An 18,983-nucleotide genomic window follows, 5' to 3' on the forward strand; every position below is an offset into this window, starting at 1 on the left:
GTAGTAAAAAAATACCCAACAACATTTAACAGAACAGTGTTCATCTCACTGTAGATGTCATTATGCTATACATGCCAAGGGACTCATATACCACACCACACTTTCATTGGATTAAATTTTATACTAAAAAAACAGCCTGTGTTGTCATCTTTATAAACTATTAAGAAATTATTTTCCAATTATTCCAATTTTCTTTCTCTTAAGATTGTCTTCATCCAAAGACATTTTTTTGACATCAATGACATCATCTAAAGCCAAATCCATATTTAAAAAAGATAAAGCCTCATTTGCATGAATGAAGGTACATTGTTTCATGGATCAATACAACACAAAGGTGTGAAAATAGGTGTGAAAAATTTTAGCACTCAACAAAGATTCAGATATCTATTGTAAAAAAAAAAGTGCTGGGCTTTATTTTAAATTATATAGTAACTAGGATCACTGTTTGAATTCTACACTCAGCACCTTAAATGATATTGGATTATATGAGCTTCCCACGAGACGGGATCCTCTTTAATCCCAGTAATGGTATCTCTTTCATTATCCATTTTCCCCACCCGAATCTCACCAAAACACTGCAGTCAAGAAGTGAGCGATGGAATGTAAGAGAGGTGCTGGCACAGGAAAAGATGGCAAGGCCCAAATGAAGCTCTGTTTCCAGCCACAGGGAGGGTTATATATATATATACAAACACACCCCAGTGATGCTACTGAGCCAGAATGCCACCAGGCCATTGGATAAAAGTGTTGGTTTTTAGGAGCTGACCTTGCTGACTCTGTTTGATGCTTTGTTCCAGGACTCAGCTGGACAACCACCAGTGTCAGCAAAAAGCCAGCCCACACCATAATTCCCACCACCCCAGCTCACTCTGTCCTGCTATCCCAGTATCCCTTCTCTCTCTCTCTCTCTCTCTCTCTCTCTCTCTCTCTCTCTCTCTCTCTCTCTCTCTCTCTCTCTCTCTCTCTCTCTCTCTCTATCCATGTAGGATTTGAGTACAATGTGCTGACTTTAGTAGGCTAGTCTCAGCATACACAGTGGTGTGATGTGTTTTTATTTGTACTACTGGACTGTTTACTGTGTTTCTGGCTTTTGGATTCTATGACCTTGACTTAAACAGAGAATCCAGAACAGTATGAATCAAATGAATTTGACAAGAATCAGTTCGAATCGCTACTTGATTCAATTAGATAAACAAATTTTGTGCCACAATGGCAGCATTTGTTGATGAAATTGAACAACGACTTGTCTATATCACACTTGTCTTCATGGTTAACAAGATATTCCAAAATAATTTTCTTTAGATTAAAAAGACTTATTTACTGAACATCATCTCACTTTTCTTTCCGACATGTCACACTCCTCCTCGTGTTCCCCTCTAGCCTTGTCCAGCAGCCTGTTTTGCATAAAATCAAAAGAGTGGGCAGGACACGGATGTTGAATGGATAGACATGTAAAGGTTTGTGTGTGTGTGTGTGTGTGTGTGTGTGTGCATGCATTTATGTGTGGGTGTACTGTATGTAAGAACAGGAGGTCAGTTGAAGTGCCGCGTGTCTGAGGGTTGAGAGTCATGAACAGATGGTTCCCAGCAAACAAGTCTTTATGATAATTTCTTATTTCTGCAATTAAAATGTAAACATTTGACAAATGATTTAGCTTTATTTGCTTTGGTGATAAAGGTAATATGTAAATGTGATGCAGGAAGTAGCGTTGTGTAGAATGATCTCTAACTAGGACAGACTCCCTCTGTGCGGATATGGGTCTTTCTCCTGACAAAACTGTCATGTGTAAAACTATGTATGTAAGCAACTGGCCTGGCAGGGTACCGTAGTGGGCACGGTGCCCTCCTGGCAGCCGGTAATGCGGGTTGTGCAAAGCCAGTGGCTCAGGTGTGAACAATGAGGCCTGGAGCAAAGTGCTGACCGTTGGTTGGCCTGTGGCCTAGCTTTCCTTTCAGCCAAGCCATGTATAAATAGATCTCAGTGTGAGGTCAGGACACCGTTGTGTGGAGCCCCTTGACAGCCGTTTATTAGGTAGGTCAGGTAAGCTGTACATATCAGTCCTTTCAGTCACTTGTGTCAATTTCTATCCGTCTTGCAAAAATCTTTGGTAGGGAGGCACCATAGCACAACATAGTGTTCCTCATGGACCAAAATAAACACAACATGCATGCATTAAACCACATACTGAACATTACACATTCACTTAAGGCAACTCAACAAATCTCATGCAAAGGACCATGCAAATTTGTTATGAAATTTGTCATAATCTGGATCATTTATTGATTCTTCTGTTATAATTAGTTAATATCAGATTATGTTTTGATCATTGGAATGCATTCTGAATGTTGATCCTGTCTTGTGTGTTTGTTCTTTTTGCATAATGAGAGAAAGAAGCAGTGAGCTTTGTGAAATTTGGCTAGTTAGGGAAATACCGGTATTGATACTGATTTTCTTTCTATTTTGCTTTAATAAATGCATTTCTAGCTTAACTGCCAAACATACATAGCCCTATGCATGTTACCATTACCTTATTGCGTGTGTGTGTATGTGTTTGTTTCTCAGGTCACTTACTCAGTATTGAGGTATTTATAAGCATGGCTCAGACAAACCCAACGCCAACAGGACCATGGAAGGTGAGTCTGTAATTAGTTTGCAAATATACTTAAATAAAAGCAGACTTCATTTTTTTTATAAGCTGTTACACTTTACTGTCTAGATCACAGTATATGACCAGGAGAACTTCCAGGGCAAACGCATGGACTTCACTTCTTCCAGCAAGAACATCATGGAGTGTGGAATTGACAATGTTCGTTCACTGAAGGTGGAGTGTGGAGCGTAAGTTCTCAGCCACGTTGCTGTAGCTGTGAGGGAAAAAAAATTAAGAAATTTTTTTTCTAATAAGACTCAAATTGCTGATGTATTGAGCTCCCTAACCTTCTTGTGCATGTGTGTGCTTGGGTAGCTGGGTGGGTTATGAGCACTCCAGTTTCTGTGGGCAGCAGTTCATTCTTGAGAGAGGAGACTACCCTCGCTGGGAAGCATGGAGTGGCAGCAATGCCTACCATATTGAGAGACTGATGTCCTTCCGGCCAATCTGCTGTGCTGTGAGACTTATATACTGTTGCTGTTATAAACACCAAATTTATTGTTCATCATTCATAATGATAATCTTATTCATAATGATAATCTTATAGAAAACAAGTATACTTGTATATATATAAATGACATTGTACTGCTTGTGTTCTATTGCATGCACAAACATGAAAAGACTACTCTGATATTTGCAGAACCATAAGGAGTCAAAGATCATAGTCTTTGAGAAAGAGAATTTCATTGGACGCCAGTGGGAGATAAGTGATGATTATCCCTCTCTTCAGGCCATGGGCTGGCCAAACAACGAGATCGGATCAATGCAGGTCCAAAGTGGGGCGTAAGTATTGTGCATTCTATTTCTGATATACTCTCTCTTTTTCCTTTTGTATTGCCTTTTATTTCTTGGAATAAAATGCTTTTCACAGTGTCACACCCTTATGACAAGAAACTATGAACGTCATTTATAGCAGTGTAATCCCTGTTCCTTTATTATAACAAATAACAAAAAAATGGTAAAATAATGTATGCTAAGCTACTGTATTATTGGTGGAAAAGTCAGTATGATATCTCTTCAAACGTTTGCTTTGAAATGAAGTATTCTGTAATAACCTTATCAAACCAATTTTTTTTTTGCTTTAAACAGCTTTTGTTCCTCTTAATGCTCTTCTATATTTAATAATGGTTAATATAATTAACTCTTTTATCTAATAACAGTTTAAGCCTGAAGTCCATTATGAATATATAGTAGATTACTATTTTAAAATTTGGAACCTGTCCAGTTTATCTTTGAGAAAGTCAGCCTACTGTTCTACCTCACTTTCTCACTATCTTCTCGTATTCTAGCTGGATTTGCTACCAATACCCTGGCTACCGTGGCTACCAGTATCTCTTGGAGTGTGACTGCCATGGAGGCGAGTATAAACACTACCGGGAGTGGGGATCCCATGCTCACACCTTCCAGGTGCAATCGCTTCGCCGTGTCCAGCAATGAGGGCTCCCCCGTTCACCCTCCCATGCCCATTTCCACCTCCTTGCTCACCTCCTCATCCTCCCCCTCCTTCTCATCTACATCCTCTACCTCCTCCTTTCCTCTGCCCTTCCATTTCTGCTATGACCAGACCAGTTATGGCACAAGCTTGATATCTGGTGCTACATGGCAAAGTGTTAAATGCTTTGCTCTTGCCATTTCCAAAAATATGGGAGTGACAGATCACAAGCATGCAGTAGCCGTGAATAAAGCAGTGATGGGAATTCAGTACTTATCATTGTCACAGTGTGATCAATGCTAAAGTGATCAATAAAAGCAAAGAAAAAAAACCCATAAAAATACTGAGTATTGAGTATTTTTTCTCTTTCCAAAACAATGACAATAAATTACCTGCTGATTTGTTGTGAAAACAAATGGCTTAAAAATTCAGATCTCTGTATTTTACTGTATTTGAACCCTATAGAAATTTAAAACTGAATTTTAAAATTAGCTAATAATTTTTTTATTAATATGTAAGAATGGGTATTTTACATAGTCGTTATTTTTTAATGCTTAAACTTGTGATTGTGATGGAGTGTCTATAGTTTCAAATGAACAATTTTAATATTTTTAAATATCACCCCATCCTAAAAACTTGTGGGGGTTGTGGTAGTGGTTGTGGGGTTGTGGTAGCTCAGTGGTTAAGGTGTTGGGCTACTTATCGGAAGGTCATGGGTTCGAACCCCAGGTCCACCAAGTTGCCACTGCTGGGCCCCTGAGCAAGGCCCTTAACCCTCAGTTGCTCAGTTGTAAGTCACTCTGGATAAGGGTGTCTGCTAAATGCTGTAAATGTAAAAACACCCCACAACAACAAAAATACTATATATATATACTATATATATATATAAAATCTGACAAATATCAGATACAATCCATGAATTCAACATTTCTTTGCAATACAATTGCAATTATCCTGTCTGTAATATTGACATACATACAGATACACATAGAAAACAATTGGTAATTGTCCATAACAGCTGTTTTTTTCAGCAGGATCCGTTCACATTCAATTCTGTTATTCTTGTTTGACTACTGATGTATTGTGCTAGTTTAAAGCCAAACTGGGTCTGGAAACATTCTGCCATAACATTTTTGTGTCACTACAGATAAAAAGCTAAAAAAAAAACAAAAAACAGATCTAAGGTTTGTATCAGATCAAGAGCCTTGGGGATGACGGCAGGGGTAAAACAAAACAAAACAACACGTGCGTCACCTAGTGGCTTAACAGGAAGTCTGCGGCGTGGAGATCCGGAAGTAGGGCGGTGACGTCATCCGAAACGTTAACGCTACGAAAACATACAACTTCAAGACGATATCGAAGTTGAACATTATTCTCATTGACACCAGGACTGTACGAATACAGCAGAGACGACAATGTCAGTCGTGTTGGCGATAATAACAGCTGGTGTTGCTGCATATATACTTATTTATTACAATGGTTTTCGAGGTGCCAGGTGTAAAAGTGCAGAGATGCTGCAGGGGAAGACAGCTGTAGTCACTGGTGAGTTCTAACACTGCATAATCACCTCGTTTACAAGTGTCAACGAATGCAGGGTTGCTGACAGACTGTAAGGTTTACTGTGGTTATGAAAGAAATCCTAGTGCTGCCCTGTAGTCAGCTGTGATTCTGTTAGAATGTGGATGTGATGGGATTTGTATTACAGGTGCTAACACTGGCATTGGGAAGGCAACAGCCATGGATCTGGCCAGACGAAGGGCTAGAGTTATTCTGGCCTGCAGAAACAAGGAGAAAGCTGAGGCTGCTGCATATGACATCAGAAAGGTGAAGTCATGTCATGGTGTTATGATAAAGTCTGAATCATGGCTTTGGTGATGTACAGTGCAACATAGTCAATATTGGTGTCTGTGTTTTGTAGGAAACTGGTAATACAAACGTGTTGTTTATGCATCTGGACCTGGCCAGTTTTAAGTCTGTGCGTGATTTTGCTGAGACGTTTCTCAAGACTGAGCCCAGACTGGACCTGCTCATCAACAATGCAGGTGACTGCTGCATGTTTTGGTAGAGAAAGAGGAAACGAGGCAGGCTATGGGATAACGACTTGATTTATCAGAGCTACAGAAAACAAAACAGAACTGAGAACTAAGTACTACAAGGTTCTACAAGGTCTTCTGTAGCAAAAAGATGCACGCTTGTAAACATTAACAGTTAGCAGGAGATTGTTTGTAGCTTCATTTAAAAGTAGTAGGCAATGCAATGTGTGTGTGTGTATTTGTGTCCGCATGCGTTTGTGTGTTTGTGTGCATGCATGCATGTCAACTCTCTGAGAATTATGGAGTCACTGGGTGTCCATGGGATCCACACACTAAATAGACATATTGTTGGTGTGGGTTTCCTACCACTTATACACCCCTAGGTACAAATTTTACATTTACATTTACAGCATTTGGCAGACACCCTTATCCAGAGCAACATACAAATGAGTGTGTGTGTGAGAGTGTGCGTGAGAGAAAGAGATGGAGTAACAGAGAGAGTGTGTATGTGTTTGTGAGTGTTGCCTGGGCTTTGCCTTGCACTGTTTTGTTGTTTATTTAAAACACACAACTTTGAAATATGAGCAAAGTAAAATAAAATAAAAATATTTTATCAAGGACTGATGGTAGGAGGCAAAACCGAGGATGGCTTTGGCATGGCGTTCATGGTTAACCACCTGGGCCACTTTCTCCTGACACTGCTTCTGCTGGATCGGCTGAAGGCATCAGGGCAGAGTCGAATCGTCAACGTGTCAGCTAAGCTTCATTGCCTGGGCTCTGTGGACTTCAGCACTCTCAGCACACACAAGGATTTGGTGTCAGGACAGTCATTGTGGCACACCTTCATGGCCTACTGTCATAGCAAACTCTGTAATGTTCTGTTTACCCGAGAGCTGGCCAACCGTCTAGAGGGCAGCAGTGTGACCTGTTACAGCTTGCATCCTGGTTAGTGATCAAATCAGATATAACATTTTTGTGTCTTTAGCTCTCAGAGTGTTGACTAATATGATGACAAGCTCCATGCCATGTTCAAGTCACATCTTTGGCACAGAATATTTAAAATATCTAACATTATATACACTCTTGGGCAAAATATAAACAGGCCATGGCTCTTTTCACCACGTCAATGATGCAGATCAGTTGAAGACTTAAAGACAAAGTTAAGACTCATTTTGAGTAATTTTGGGTTAAGACGCATCTTGACAGGCTGTTTTATTTATTTATTTATTTACACGTTGTGTCATTGCTTGGACCCTTGTTTGGTCCAGTGTGACTGAGATAAGTCATATTAGCAGACAAAATATCAAGGCACAAAACACAAGATGTTCAACACTAGGCTCACTGCATATATTCTCCCCATATATCTCTTTCATTTCAGGAGTTGTAGCTACAGAACTGGGACGCAATATACATTTTTGGATGAGGCTGCCAATGCTGATCATCTCCAAGTTCTTCTTTCTGACCCCAGACGGTGGTGCTCAGACTACGCTGCACTGTGCCCTCCAGGAGGGCTTGGAGCCTCTTAGTGGCCGATACTTCTCTTCTTGTGCCGTATGCAATGTCAGTGACATGGCCCGAGATGATGGGCTGGCCAAAAAGCTGTGGGAAGTGAGCGAGAGGATGTGTGGCCTGTCATGAGTGAGAGGTATGACAGCTTCAGGGGTTTACTAAATGACCACCGGGTGCCTAATGCCAGTGTGGTGAAATTGTGTGATTATAGATTAAAATGTTCCTTTTACATTAAACTGACGTTGTTTGTTTTAAGGAAGTGACCTGCCATTGGAATACCCTGGAATTTGTCACTATAACAGGAATTCCTGTGAACCGGAATGTATAAAGGGAAACATAAGGGCTGTTTGTATTTGGAACAATAAAAATGTCATAACATGCTAATTTATGTAATTCATGTAGTGTCATATTAATTAAACTAAGCTTCTAAATAAAGTTTGAAGAAACTGGTACAATACACGGAACATTTCATAATATTTAGGTTTGCTAGCAGCACTAGTGTCTTTTCTTAACACAGCAAAGAAGGAAATATAAAACAATGGGCATATACATGAAATGTCCACTTTAATATCCGGTACACGTGCACTTTTCTGGTGTCATCCAAACAGCCAATCATGTGGCAGCAGCACAAAGCCTGAAAGCATGCTGATACAGGTAAAGAGCTACAGTTAATGTTCATAACAAACATAAAAAAGAAGAAAAAATGCGATCTCCATGACTCTAACTGTGGTATGCATGTTGGCACCAGATAGGTTGGTTTGAGTATTACAAATACTGCTGATCTCTGGAGATTTTCACACTCGGCAGTCTAGAGTTTACACAGAATCGTGTGAAAAGCAAAAAAGCTCTGAGTGAGTGACAGTTCTGTGGGTGGAAAAGAGAAAGGGGTCAGACAAAATCGCCGGATTGTTTTGAGCTGCCAAGAAAGATGCAGTAAATCGTATAATTACTCTTTACAACTGTGGTGAGCAAAAAAGCATATCAGCATGTACAAAACATCAGATGTTTATGTGGACGGTTTGAAGCAGCATCTACATAAAATCTACTTCAGGTTCCACTGAAGATTTGTCAGCCTAGAACTAGAATCTGAGGCTATCATGGGCAAACACATTTTTTTTTCTGTGCCCATGGTTGCCTAAGACTCTTGTTCTTGACTGACAGGAGTGGAACATGACTTGGTCTTTTGTTTTTCTAGCCTGCAGAGAGTATTTTAAGATTATTTGAGTTACTATAGAGTTCTTTTCAGCTCAGATCAGTCTGATCATTCTCTTCTGATCTCTCTCATCAATAAGCTGTTCCAGCTGCAGATCCTCCACCCACAGGATGTGTTATTTGTTTTTCCAGCCATTCTCTGTAAAGTCTGGAGACTCTTTTGTATGAAAATCTCAGAAGATGACCAGTTTATGAAATTTCTAAAAATGCCATGGTTAAAGTCACATAAATTCCACCTTTTCTTCATTTCTATGTTTGATATGAACATTAACTGAAGTTATTGACGTGTGCCTGCATGATTTTATGCTTTGTTCAGCTGGCATGTGATTGTCTGTTTAGATAGCTGCATAAATGTTCATGTGGAAAGGTGTTCCTAATAAATTGGACGGTGAGTGTATATCAGTTATTTATTAGTGTAGGTTCAGCTCAGAGAAGTGTATATTTATTTCTTTATCAGTATTATATCTATAAATGTATCACTAGATCAGGTTTATCTTTATACCTCCCAGGCTTTCTGTTGCAACTGATATCAGATGTATTGTATCTGCTCCGGTTTCATCACTAGGTGGCAGAAGCACGCCACTGTACCACTCCAGACCTGCCAATCTTTTCAGCATGAGTGTGAGGGCAGCATAACCCTAACTAAAAAGACATCTGTCGAGATGACAGCCATTGGGATACGGTGCTGCAAAGCTTTAGAGAATACTGAGAATTTGAAATCATTTCCTGTAATTTTGGAAGTGTGTTGTAGTCCTAATCAGTTCCGTTTTTATGGCTTCATCTGCTTTTCACTGACCACGCTTTCATTTCCTGAGAGGGCTCCGTGACCAGACCAGACCTCAAGTCTTTCAAGGCTGAAAAGAAATAACGTCTTAAACAGTCTTTAAGGTGTGCTATGATTATGCTGTGATAATTTAGAGATCTTGGTGTTCACAGTGTGGCTGGGATCGTTACAAACAGAGCCAAGACTCAAGGCTGCCAGGAGGTCGATGAGAGCGAAGGTGTGCAGAGTGAAACCCTTTCTCACACTCACGCTTGTGGTATGATTAGTCTGTTGCTTATAGACGCTACTTTATTAGTGGAAGATGTTTTTTTGCTATGTGCAATCCATTGACTGCTTTAAAATGCACTCGTTTGACTCTTTGAGCTTTCATAGCATTCTGTAGAGACACACACTGTTCTGAGAACAGCCATTGAAAATGTTTCAGTGCTCACATGCATCTTTAAAAAAAAACAACAACAAAAAAACTAGACACTTATACTAGCGGTGGGTAATATAGTAAATAATATATCACCATATTCATAAACATTTTTTACTTTCCATGATGTGCATCATGATGTTTAGGTTTGAGAACAAACTGATATATCATTTGTAACGTTTTCTTAGTTTTTTTTATTATGTCTACTAGTTTACGAGTAATACTAAATATACATTTTTAAATAAAACTTTACAGTTTTAGAGGAAGGACATGGCTTTCATATCAAGCAAGCTGCTTCCAGTCAATTTATAATTATTTTAAATAAAAATACATATAAAAAAGGATGTACTAAGAAGGTTTGGTGCAGTTTTAAAGATAAAGGATGATCATACAAGTTATTAGAGTTCAGATATTTCTAGATCAGATTAAGAAAGGAAAATACAAACCTTGGAACTGATCTCATTTGTATTTGTATTTCACTAATATCCCAGCATGCATTAGCAAAGCAACATTTGAGAAAGCTGACACACTAAATGCCTTCTTGTTATAAATAAAAAATATTTTTGTACTGTATATTACTTTATCTAATAAAAATACAAGCTTGATTAAGAATTTCTCTTACAAATTTGCATGCCTTTTTTTTTTTGCTAGAAAGCAAGGTTAGTTCAAAATTTAAGATTAAAGTAGTGTGATCCTCATTCAGTAGTTCTGTATGAGACTCGTTTGCGTGTGTGTGTGTGTGTTTGTGTGTCTACGTGCACCGTAAGTCTGTCGTTCGATCCGATCTCTAGATGTGACACATCGATGAGCGATGCCAGGTGTTTGCTTTGGACACACTCCCGAGCTCATGGGCACAGTACTTAACCACTGGATTAGTGCATCAATTAGCAATCGCTGCATGGGAGAGCCCTGATTGATCGAGAACTCTGATGGTCGGGTGAGTGTGAGACAAGCTGGAACTTGTGTTTGTGGAGAACAGCTGACTGTGTGCTTCTGTGTACACTGCCTTGGGTTATATCTACTAGCACCTAATACATACGTAGAACCTGCGCTGTTCCCAACACCAGTTTTGTCCCAAACACAAATCTTCTATATAATCATTTGCACTAGAAACTGATCCAAACATTTTCCAAAAATCATCCCTTTTAGCCATATTCTTGATGATTTCATCCATAAAGGCTAAAATTATAAAGAGCATTCACAGCATCTGCGAAAGTTCCATCGTTTCATCATTCTTATCCAGCACAAACAAAGCTACACCAACAATAGCAACACATGGAGAAGAGCTTGAAAGAAAATAATAAAATGTCATAGTGCACAATTGGAGACACAGCTCATACTTTTCTACTACAGAATAGGATATTTAAATTAAATATTACAAACTGTGTACTGTAGTATAATATATGATATTTGAAGTACACATGTTGTGTACATGAGTGATGTACAGAGTCTCATAGCTCCAGGGGTTCACTCTTAGGTTGTGTGGTTTAAATGTTCTCCCTGTCTTTGCATTTGTTTCTTCTCAGATTTCTTCTAACCTGCTAAAAAAATGCTAGGTAGGTGGATTGGTGACGATAAACTGAATGTGTATGTGTTCATGATGCCCTGTCCCAACAAGGATGTGTCCCTGCTTTACACACACTGTTTCCAGGCTCTAGATCCTCAACAATCCTGACCAGGAATAAATGAACGAATGAACTGTGTAGGCAGTAGCATCAAATGCCATTAATTTCCATCTGACAATTAAGCAACTTAACATGCAACCATTATATTGTTCACATATGTTCATTATGATTACAGTTTGGAAAGAAGCTATCGATATATTTATATATAAAATCGTTTCAAATGACATTTTGCATAATGGGAAGTATGATGCACATCTCCTGGCAGGATCTATGATGGCAGGATCTCCTGGCCTTTTGTTTGTATTTCTCACTACACAAGACGGTTAGGAACGCTCCATCCTTGTGCAGGCTATAAGTCGCACATACATTACTGATTAACATCATGTGGCATGCCTGGGGGGGGGTGTAGCAGGTGCTGAGGGTCTGATGCTCAGGATGTTGGTCTGTTGGGACGCGGCGTCTCTCACAGTTCAGTACCACGTTAGGTGTGGGTTAGTGTAGAAGATGGAGCTGCCGATTGTGTGCACACTGTATGCGGGTGTATGTTTGATGGGTGAGGGTGATGGTGTGTGTGTCGGGGGGTATTTGGTGATGACAATTTGGAGGCTTCAGATCCAGCTTATTAATCATTTTCTCCCTCTCTTTATCATGGCATGCGTCATGGAAATGCCGGTTGAAGTCGGTAAATAGAAGTATCCTTTGGGTCATGTTATTTCCACAGGTGCAATTAGCATCTCCATCTGCTAATCTGTGATTAATAATGTTTACAAATACACTAGAGCACTCCAGAGAGCAACTCTCACCTTTCTTTCTCTATGCTCTGCTCTGCTCTCTCTCTCTCTCTCTCTCTCTCTCTCTCTCTCTCTCTCTATCCCTTGTGTGAACAGACATGGCTGATTTCTCCAATGTCCTGTTGTTTAGTGTGAGGGAGAATCAAAATGCTGAATTTATTTGTAGGGGAGGGGGATGATAAAGGCAAAGCCAGTGCTTCACGTCACTTCTGCCGTCTGAACAATACAGAGGGACTGAGTGATTGATGATGTTGGAGCGTTCTTCCATGTTGGTGAGAAGCTGCTGGAATTATGCAGGGTCATTCTGTTACCTGTTTCTGTTGCTCATTGTTGGGTTTCTTTTCTCATTACCCTTTTAATTTTGCGGTACCACGTTTTCATGGATTGTATAGTGGCCTGAATTGTTTGGGGTAGTTTATAGAAAAATGGCCTCTGAGAAAACCTGCATAACTTTTAACAGCACAGAGTTACTGCAGTTATTGGATCATAACATGCGCTGTCATATATCAAGAAACATGCAACCTGTACATGTTACTGATTCTCTTACCAGATTCCAACAAAATAGATCTGGAAAATTTATGGAAGGAATGTTTGGAGTATGTGATTGTTTGCTGTACTTATTCGCCCTACAAGAAAGTAAAAAAGACAACGAGTACATCCCTATGTAGTGCACTGTGTGACCCATTCATGATTCAGCCACAGATAAATGTGACAGAAAATGCAAGGGTAATTTTCCCGATGGCGGACGTTAGGGCTATAAGAGAAAGCGAGGAAACGATTGTCTGTTTCACGGCAGTGGTAGTTCAAGTGATTAAGGCTCTGTGTCCTAGATCGGAAGATCAGGGTTCAAGCCCCAGTTCTGCCAAGCTGCTGCCGCTGGGCCCCTGGGCCCCTAAGCAAGGCCCTTAACCCTCTCTACTCCAGCGGTGCTGTATCTGTATATGTGACAAAATAAAGGCTTCTTCTTCTTACAGCTTCTGTAACATTAGTGATAAAAGGAGCTAAGTATTTTTGAGGGGGTTCCATGATATTAACACGCAACTTTAAATAGATAAAAAGTGTACAGTATCATGTATTGTTAAAAAAAAGAAAAAGAAAACAATATATATAATCAAAATATATATAATTATTGTTGGAAAATTGCTGTGGTATTAAACACTCAGCTTCATGGTGGTAACAATATAATATGGCTGCTTCTCTGCTGTTGATTATTTTCCTATAACAGCATCTTTTATTCCTCAGTGTATGTGACATTTGAACTGTGTGTTTGTCTTCTGTTTGAAGATTCCTGCCTCTCCATAGTCCTAATCTAGTGATGGGTCACGGGCTATTATTTATAAACAATATTGAGGTTGTCATTTTTTTTCCAGCCCTTCATAATTTGTTTATTAATATGACACTGAGGATATAAAATGCAACGAATCTTGCTATGCTCCTGATTGATGCTGTGTAGGATCCAATAATTCATCATCTGCTTTAACTGTATTGTAGGCGCTTTTTTATTTTATTTTTTATTTTTTTCTCAAAAGGGCCTCACATTTTTCTGTGATTATGTGCTGGCTTTAATTGTACATCTTCTCTTCTTCTGTTTCTTTCTGAAATAGACTTTCACCCAGAAGTGCCAATTTGTGTTAGTTTTCTTTAAAAAAAAAAAAAAAAAAAATTGATGAACATACATTCAGTCACACTATTTAGGTAAATGAGCCCATTTTGCATGTCTGGCAATTTAGTGTAATTTTACGAGGAAGCGTAGCTCGCTGTGTGCCGTGCCGTGTGCTGCTGCGTTGGGTCGTGCAGGAAAAGCTGTCATTTAGACAGGAGCTGCAGCATTCGGCAATTGTTTTACTAATTGCCAATTAGCTACCTTGGAATAAAGTGCCATCCTTTGTTGTATTTTAGTGATTTGCTGGCTAACCAGTCATTACCGATGTGTTCTGGATGTTTACAAAAACATTAAGTGTCACAGGGGAGCGATTGTGTTTCCTTCAAAAAAAACAAAAACAAAAACAAAAAAACCCACCACCATCCCTGGAGGTGCCGGTTAAACTAGGGGAGGAGAATGGAGTATTATATCATTTACTCTGAGGTGCATTTCTGTTTGTACCCTAAAGAGGAAAAGTCAAGGTGTAAGTGTGTGTTTCTGATCAATTCAATCAACATAACAAAATGTATTAACAAAACACATGAATTTTTTGTTGATAATGTCTTGTGTGTTTTTTTTTCCTTAACATCTATTCCATTCTGTACATTTTTGAATTATGGATTAGCGAGTAGAAAGCAAGAGCGATGGTGTTAAGACACAATTATGGTGTTAAGATGGAAATACACCTTTTTTTGCACTGACACTTTAACTCTGGACTGGCACTGTCACTTTAACTCTGGACTTGCACAGCACAATGCCACTTTATACACTATTTACACACCATACTGCACCTGGACACTTTAAGGACAATCTTTAAAAACCATACACATTTTTGTATATTTATGTATATGTATATACATTATTTTTCCACTTATATTTTCATATTTTATACAGTTTTTTATATAGTTTATACTTTTTTTATTTATCTAGCTCCTTTTTGTTTTGGTTTATTTTTTAATTTTTTAAATTGCATTCCTTTTTTATGCTTATATACCAGACAGATGCATGTCGTACCCTGTATGTATGTGTATGTGACAAATACAATTTTGATTTGATTTGATTTGATTTGATTTAAAAGGAAAACCTAAGAAGAAATTATGCTTTGTTTGAAACTTAAGAATGTGATTTAAGAATTAAGAGTGATTCAAGAACTTTAAATTGTGAACAGTATGTCAATGAAATGTTAAGTGGCATTTTACTTCTATGGTGTGTAAAATAGCTGTGTTTTTGTGGAAACTGAAATAGATTATACACACCAAACAAAACACAGATTTTCTTTCTATCTGCTCATCTCAGACACAACTGAGGTCAAACAGTGAACAAGGCACTCTTTTGACAGCTCAAGGTTTGTGTTTTGTGTGAAGTTCGTTGTAAATGGCCAGAGAAATACAGAGAAAGCACAATTATTGATTATGTTCTGGTTAAACCTGGGTGTGAGATGGAGAATAGACGGATTAAAAGCAGTCATTGTGTTGCACTAGGCCTTCATTCACAACACGATGAATGAGCTATGTTGATTTTTTTAGAGGATGTATGTGTTTGCATTTGTGCCTTCTCCACTAACATAAGGCCCAGATGGACAAATATCAACAAGACTTCGGCGTTAGAGCTTCGGCAGTGGTGCTTTTGTGCTCTTTTCTCCGGGGGGCTAAATCTGTTAATTAATGAGAATGGTTAACTAACTCCTCTTGGCTCTGACAATTGCAAGAGCGTGCCAAAGCAACAGCACAGACAGATGTGTGAGCCAGTCGGACGGAAAACAAAATCGACACCGGGCTGCTCCTGTGCTGCAAAATGTGCAGTAAGTCATGTCTGTTAAACTTATCATGCCACTCCGCATCTTCCCTTTAATTTGCTGTTAATCAGCTGTAATTGTGGCAGCTGCCGTGCTCTCACTCTCTGGGTCAGTGTGTCTCACCGTGCCCACTCAGCCACAAGTGCCTTTATTTATAGGACGGATGTGAATCAGCAGCACTGCTTTGTTAGTTCAAGTCATCACAGTAGAAAATCCTTAAGCACATGTGTACATGGGACGTACAGGGTTACCCAGCTGAGGCATATACAGAGAGGCCCATCTTGTGTCAAGAGGAAAACTCAAGCTCAGGTAGGGATTTAATTTGGTTTGTCTATTACCCAAGGCTCTTCAGCTACCCAGGACTTGGAGCTGTATGCTCGTCTGCAGGCCCTCACATCTGAGCCTCTCGATTGTGACCCTAAACCTCAGCTAATCCCAGAGAAATCCTGAGAGCTGCTCTTAGATCAGAAATTTAGATGATGATGGTTTTGAGGTTCTGATCAAAATCAGATCTGGTCAGCCCTGACTGATTGGATTTTTGTAGATATTTGAGTGTTTGTGCACTTATGCTGCTGTTGGTGCACTTTTGGTAAGAGAGGGGTGATGGACAGGAGAGTTAGTGCTAGTGTAAACATTATTTTTGATTTAGACCTTAAATTTAACAACGACTCAACAAGTGCTCCAGGGGAGTCCACTGCCACCCTTCTGGGCAGCTGTCTCAGCTCCGGAGGAGGCAGTAGAGTCATCAATATCGACTGCTGGCCATTGATCAGCTTTATTGATCAGGATGGGCAGCTGGGCCAAAGGAAGGAAAGGCCTGCTGATCCTCATCGCAGCAATTGTTTAGGGTCACTGACAAATCCAATTGCCTATCAGGGAGCGATCATGGGAACAAACGGCTGATGTCGATGCTAGGGCTGTACCCTGTGGTAGCTGTCACTCAGCATTACTCCTGATGTGTGTGTGTTTGGTTGTGATGCCAAGGGGATGGCACGCTGCCTTTTCCTGCCCTACTATGTAAAGTTTTAATTTTATTCATAAAATGCTTTACAAAGCAGCTTTACAGACATCCAACTCTATTCTATGTGAAACAGTGATATAGAAATGTTCATTCTAAGCTATACAGTTTTTTTGATTACCTCAGATGTTTATTCTATGCACGATCAGTATACAGTATCCTATAGGTCTCTGGCTTTCCCATGCACTCTGAGATTCTGCTTTACCTCACAAACGGGTACACACCAGCAAAAAAGCGAGAAAGTCCTGCATGGCAGTGTCCCGAAACACAGCTCACTCCCACACCACTAATGTGGCCTGTAACAAAACAGAGCTTCTTCGAGGCTGTTGAGGCTGGTTTGCTTTGCCTGGCTGCTCTGGGTGACAGACGCAACACCTGGCTGCCGGGGTTCCCAATCAAAAGTGTGACTCGGGGCACTTTGCTAACTAATTATGGAAAACAGGAGCAACCTCACTTCATCCAGCTCCCCCCTTTTCAACACCCCAGTGCCTCTTTTTTGGGGGTGTGCCTTTGATAAGGCTTGCTCTCTTGTCAACAAGCGTGTATTTAATTAGTGTTGATTGTTGTTAGCGTGTTCAATAGTTATTAATTAGGCCTGGGAGGGGCCCTTCACTTGATTGCATGCCTGGAGCAGTGACATCTTGTGTTGTTTCACACTCCAAACTATAAATGTGAGGGGCATAAAAAGGAGAGGATTTTATTTTCCTTAAGAATGTAGGTTTTTTTTTTCTTTTTTTGCCATTAACTGCTTTCCCATAGTTTTAGGAGAGGCAAGTAAAATACAGTTTGACAAAATTGATTTGCATTCATTGCCAGTGCTGCAATTTGGAACTTACCCCCTGTTCACTTAGCATGAGCATCACAGCATGCCCATCTGTTTACTATCGATGAAAGTGATAATACTATCAACATTATGGCTTTGCATAATACACCTCTCTATGCATTTCATACCTAGAAACTCCGACACTATGAGCTGAGATGATCAGCCCAGGTGCACATATCTAGAGAGGAAAGGATGAGTGTTGGTAGAAAATTATTTCTATATGTATGTATATTTTACAATATATGTGTGGACGAGGTCTAAAAATATAATTTTCTGTCTGTGTGCACCAGGAATTGTCTTGGGGTTCATTCTAAACTTCTGCTGTGGGGTGCATTTCCCGCTGTTCAGCTGAGCATATACTCTCATTCGAAGGCGGCACAAGGAGCTCTGCCTATTAAAATGTAAATTCCCTCTCGGTGCACCAGGCCCAGACTGTGGAACTCAGCAGGTGAAGTGTGTGTGTGTGTGTGTGTGTGTGTGTGTGTAAATGCGACTGTGTTGTGAACCCATTTTCTAGCATGGTTTATTTTTGTAAGGGCAAAATGTGACAGTATAAATCTCATATGCAAAATTTTCCATATGTGTGCTTTAATTAATACCATATGAACTGGTGAAAATGGGCTACATGTAAACATTTAGCGCAGATATTAGCCACAGAAAACCAGTTTTTGTTTAAAAATTAAACTTAGGACACGCAATTTTGCAGCAGCTTTGTGTGGATTTTTGTTTTTTAAATCCACATGACCATGACAACACATTCAATGTTTTCTCCTGCAAGATGATGTGTGTGTGTTTATGTTTTCTGTTTGTTAAATTTTTTTTTAAATTATGGGCCCAAGCACAAAAATTCTTCTTCTTCTGTTGTGAGAATTCTTCTTCTTCTTCTTCTTCTTCTTCTTCTTCTTCTTCTTCTTCTTCTTCTTCTTCTTCTTCTTCTTCAGCGTACGCTAATCATAATTTTGCAGCGCATGTGTGTGTGAATAGTAACTTCGTGAGCTTCATTTGTAATGGTGATGTATCTACTCTGATTTCAGAGAACACGTACATTATAATAAACAGCTACATAACATATACATTATAATCGCAAAAACCTTTGGTGGTGGATTTATAACCAATCCTTATTTAGATAAACAAGAGCATTTTTTATGTTCATTTTGACATATGGGCTTCTTAAATTAGTCTAAGTGTAGAAGGTATACATTAATGATTATTACTTGGATTATAACTTATATCAAAGTCTCAATGCTTGTGTAAATC

At 39.4% G+C, this 18,983-nt stretch overlaps 2 protein-coding genes across 4 annotated transcripts; both read left to right on the forward strand.

Annotated features, from left to right (window-relative positions):
* Positions 1 to 1,984: 1,984 nt before the first annotated feature.
* cryba1a (crystallin, beta A1a) lies at positions 1,985 to 4,256 on the forward strand. The gene is made up of 6 exons (XM_060888012.1): positions 1,985 to 2,031; positions 2,563 to 2,633; positions 2,717 to 2,835; positions 2,963 to 3,104; positions 3,288 to 3,430; positions 3,937 to 4,256. Exons 2-6 carry the CDS (start codon positions 2,595 to 2,597, stop codon positions 4,082 to 4,084), a joined length of 591 nt encoding a protein of 196 aa, XP_060743995.1. The 5' UTR covers positions 1,985 to 2,031; positions 2,563 to 2,594; the 3' UTR covers positions 4,085 to 4,256.
* Positions 4,257 to 5,388: 1,132 nt separating this feature from the next.
* On the forward strand, positions 5,389 to 10,536 carry dhrs13a.3 (dehydrogenase/reductase (SDR family) member 13a, duplicate 3). 3 transcript variants are annotated; one of them, XM_060888538.1, is made up of 6 exons: positions 5,389 to 5,621; positions 5,785 to 5,903; positions 5,998 to 6,121; positions 6,731 to 7,057; positions 7,491 to 7,757; positions 9,770 to 10,536. In XM_060888538.1, exons 1-5 carry the CDS (start codon positions 5,495 to 5,497, stop codon positions 7,748 to 7,750), a joined length of 957 nt encoding a protein of 318 aa, XP_060744521.1. In that variant the 5' UTR covers positions 5,389 to 5,494; the 3' UTR covers positions 7,751 to 7,757; positions 9,770 to 10,536. The 3 variants fall into 3 exon arrangements, with proteins under 3 accessions (XP_060744521.1, XP_060744520.1, XP_060744519.1); XM_060888537.1 differs by lacking the exon at positions 9,770 to 10,536 and adding an exon at positions 7,878 to 8,078; XM_060888536.1 differs by lacking the exon at positions 9,770 to 10,536 and having other exon boundaries at positions 7,491 to 8,078.
* The last annotated feature ends 8,447 nt before the right edge of the window (positions 10,537 to 18,983 follow it).

Source organism: Tachysurus vachellii, chromosome 15, assembly GCF_030014155.1.
Source record: "Tachysurus vachellii isolate PV-2020 chromosome 15, HZAU_Pvac_v1, whole genome shotgun sequence".
NCBI lineage: Eukaryota > Metazoa > Chordata > Actinopteri > Siluriformes > Bagridae > Tachysurus > Tachysurus vachellii.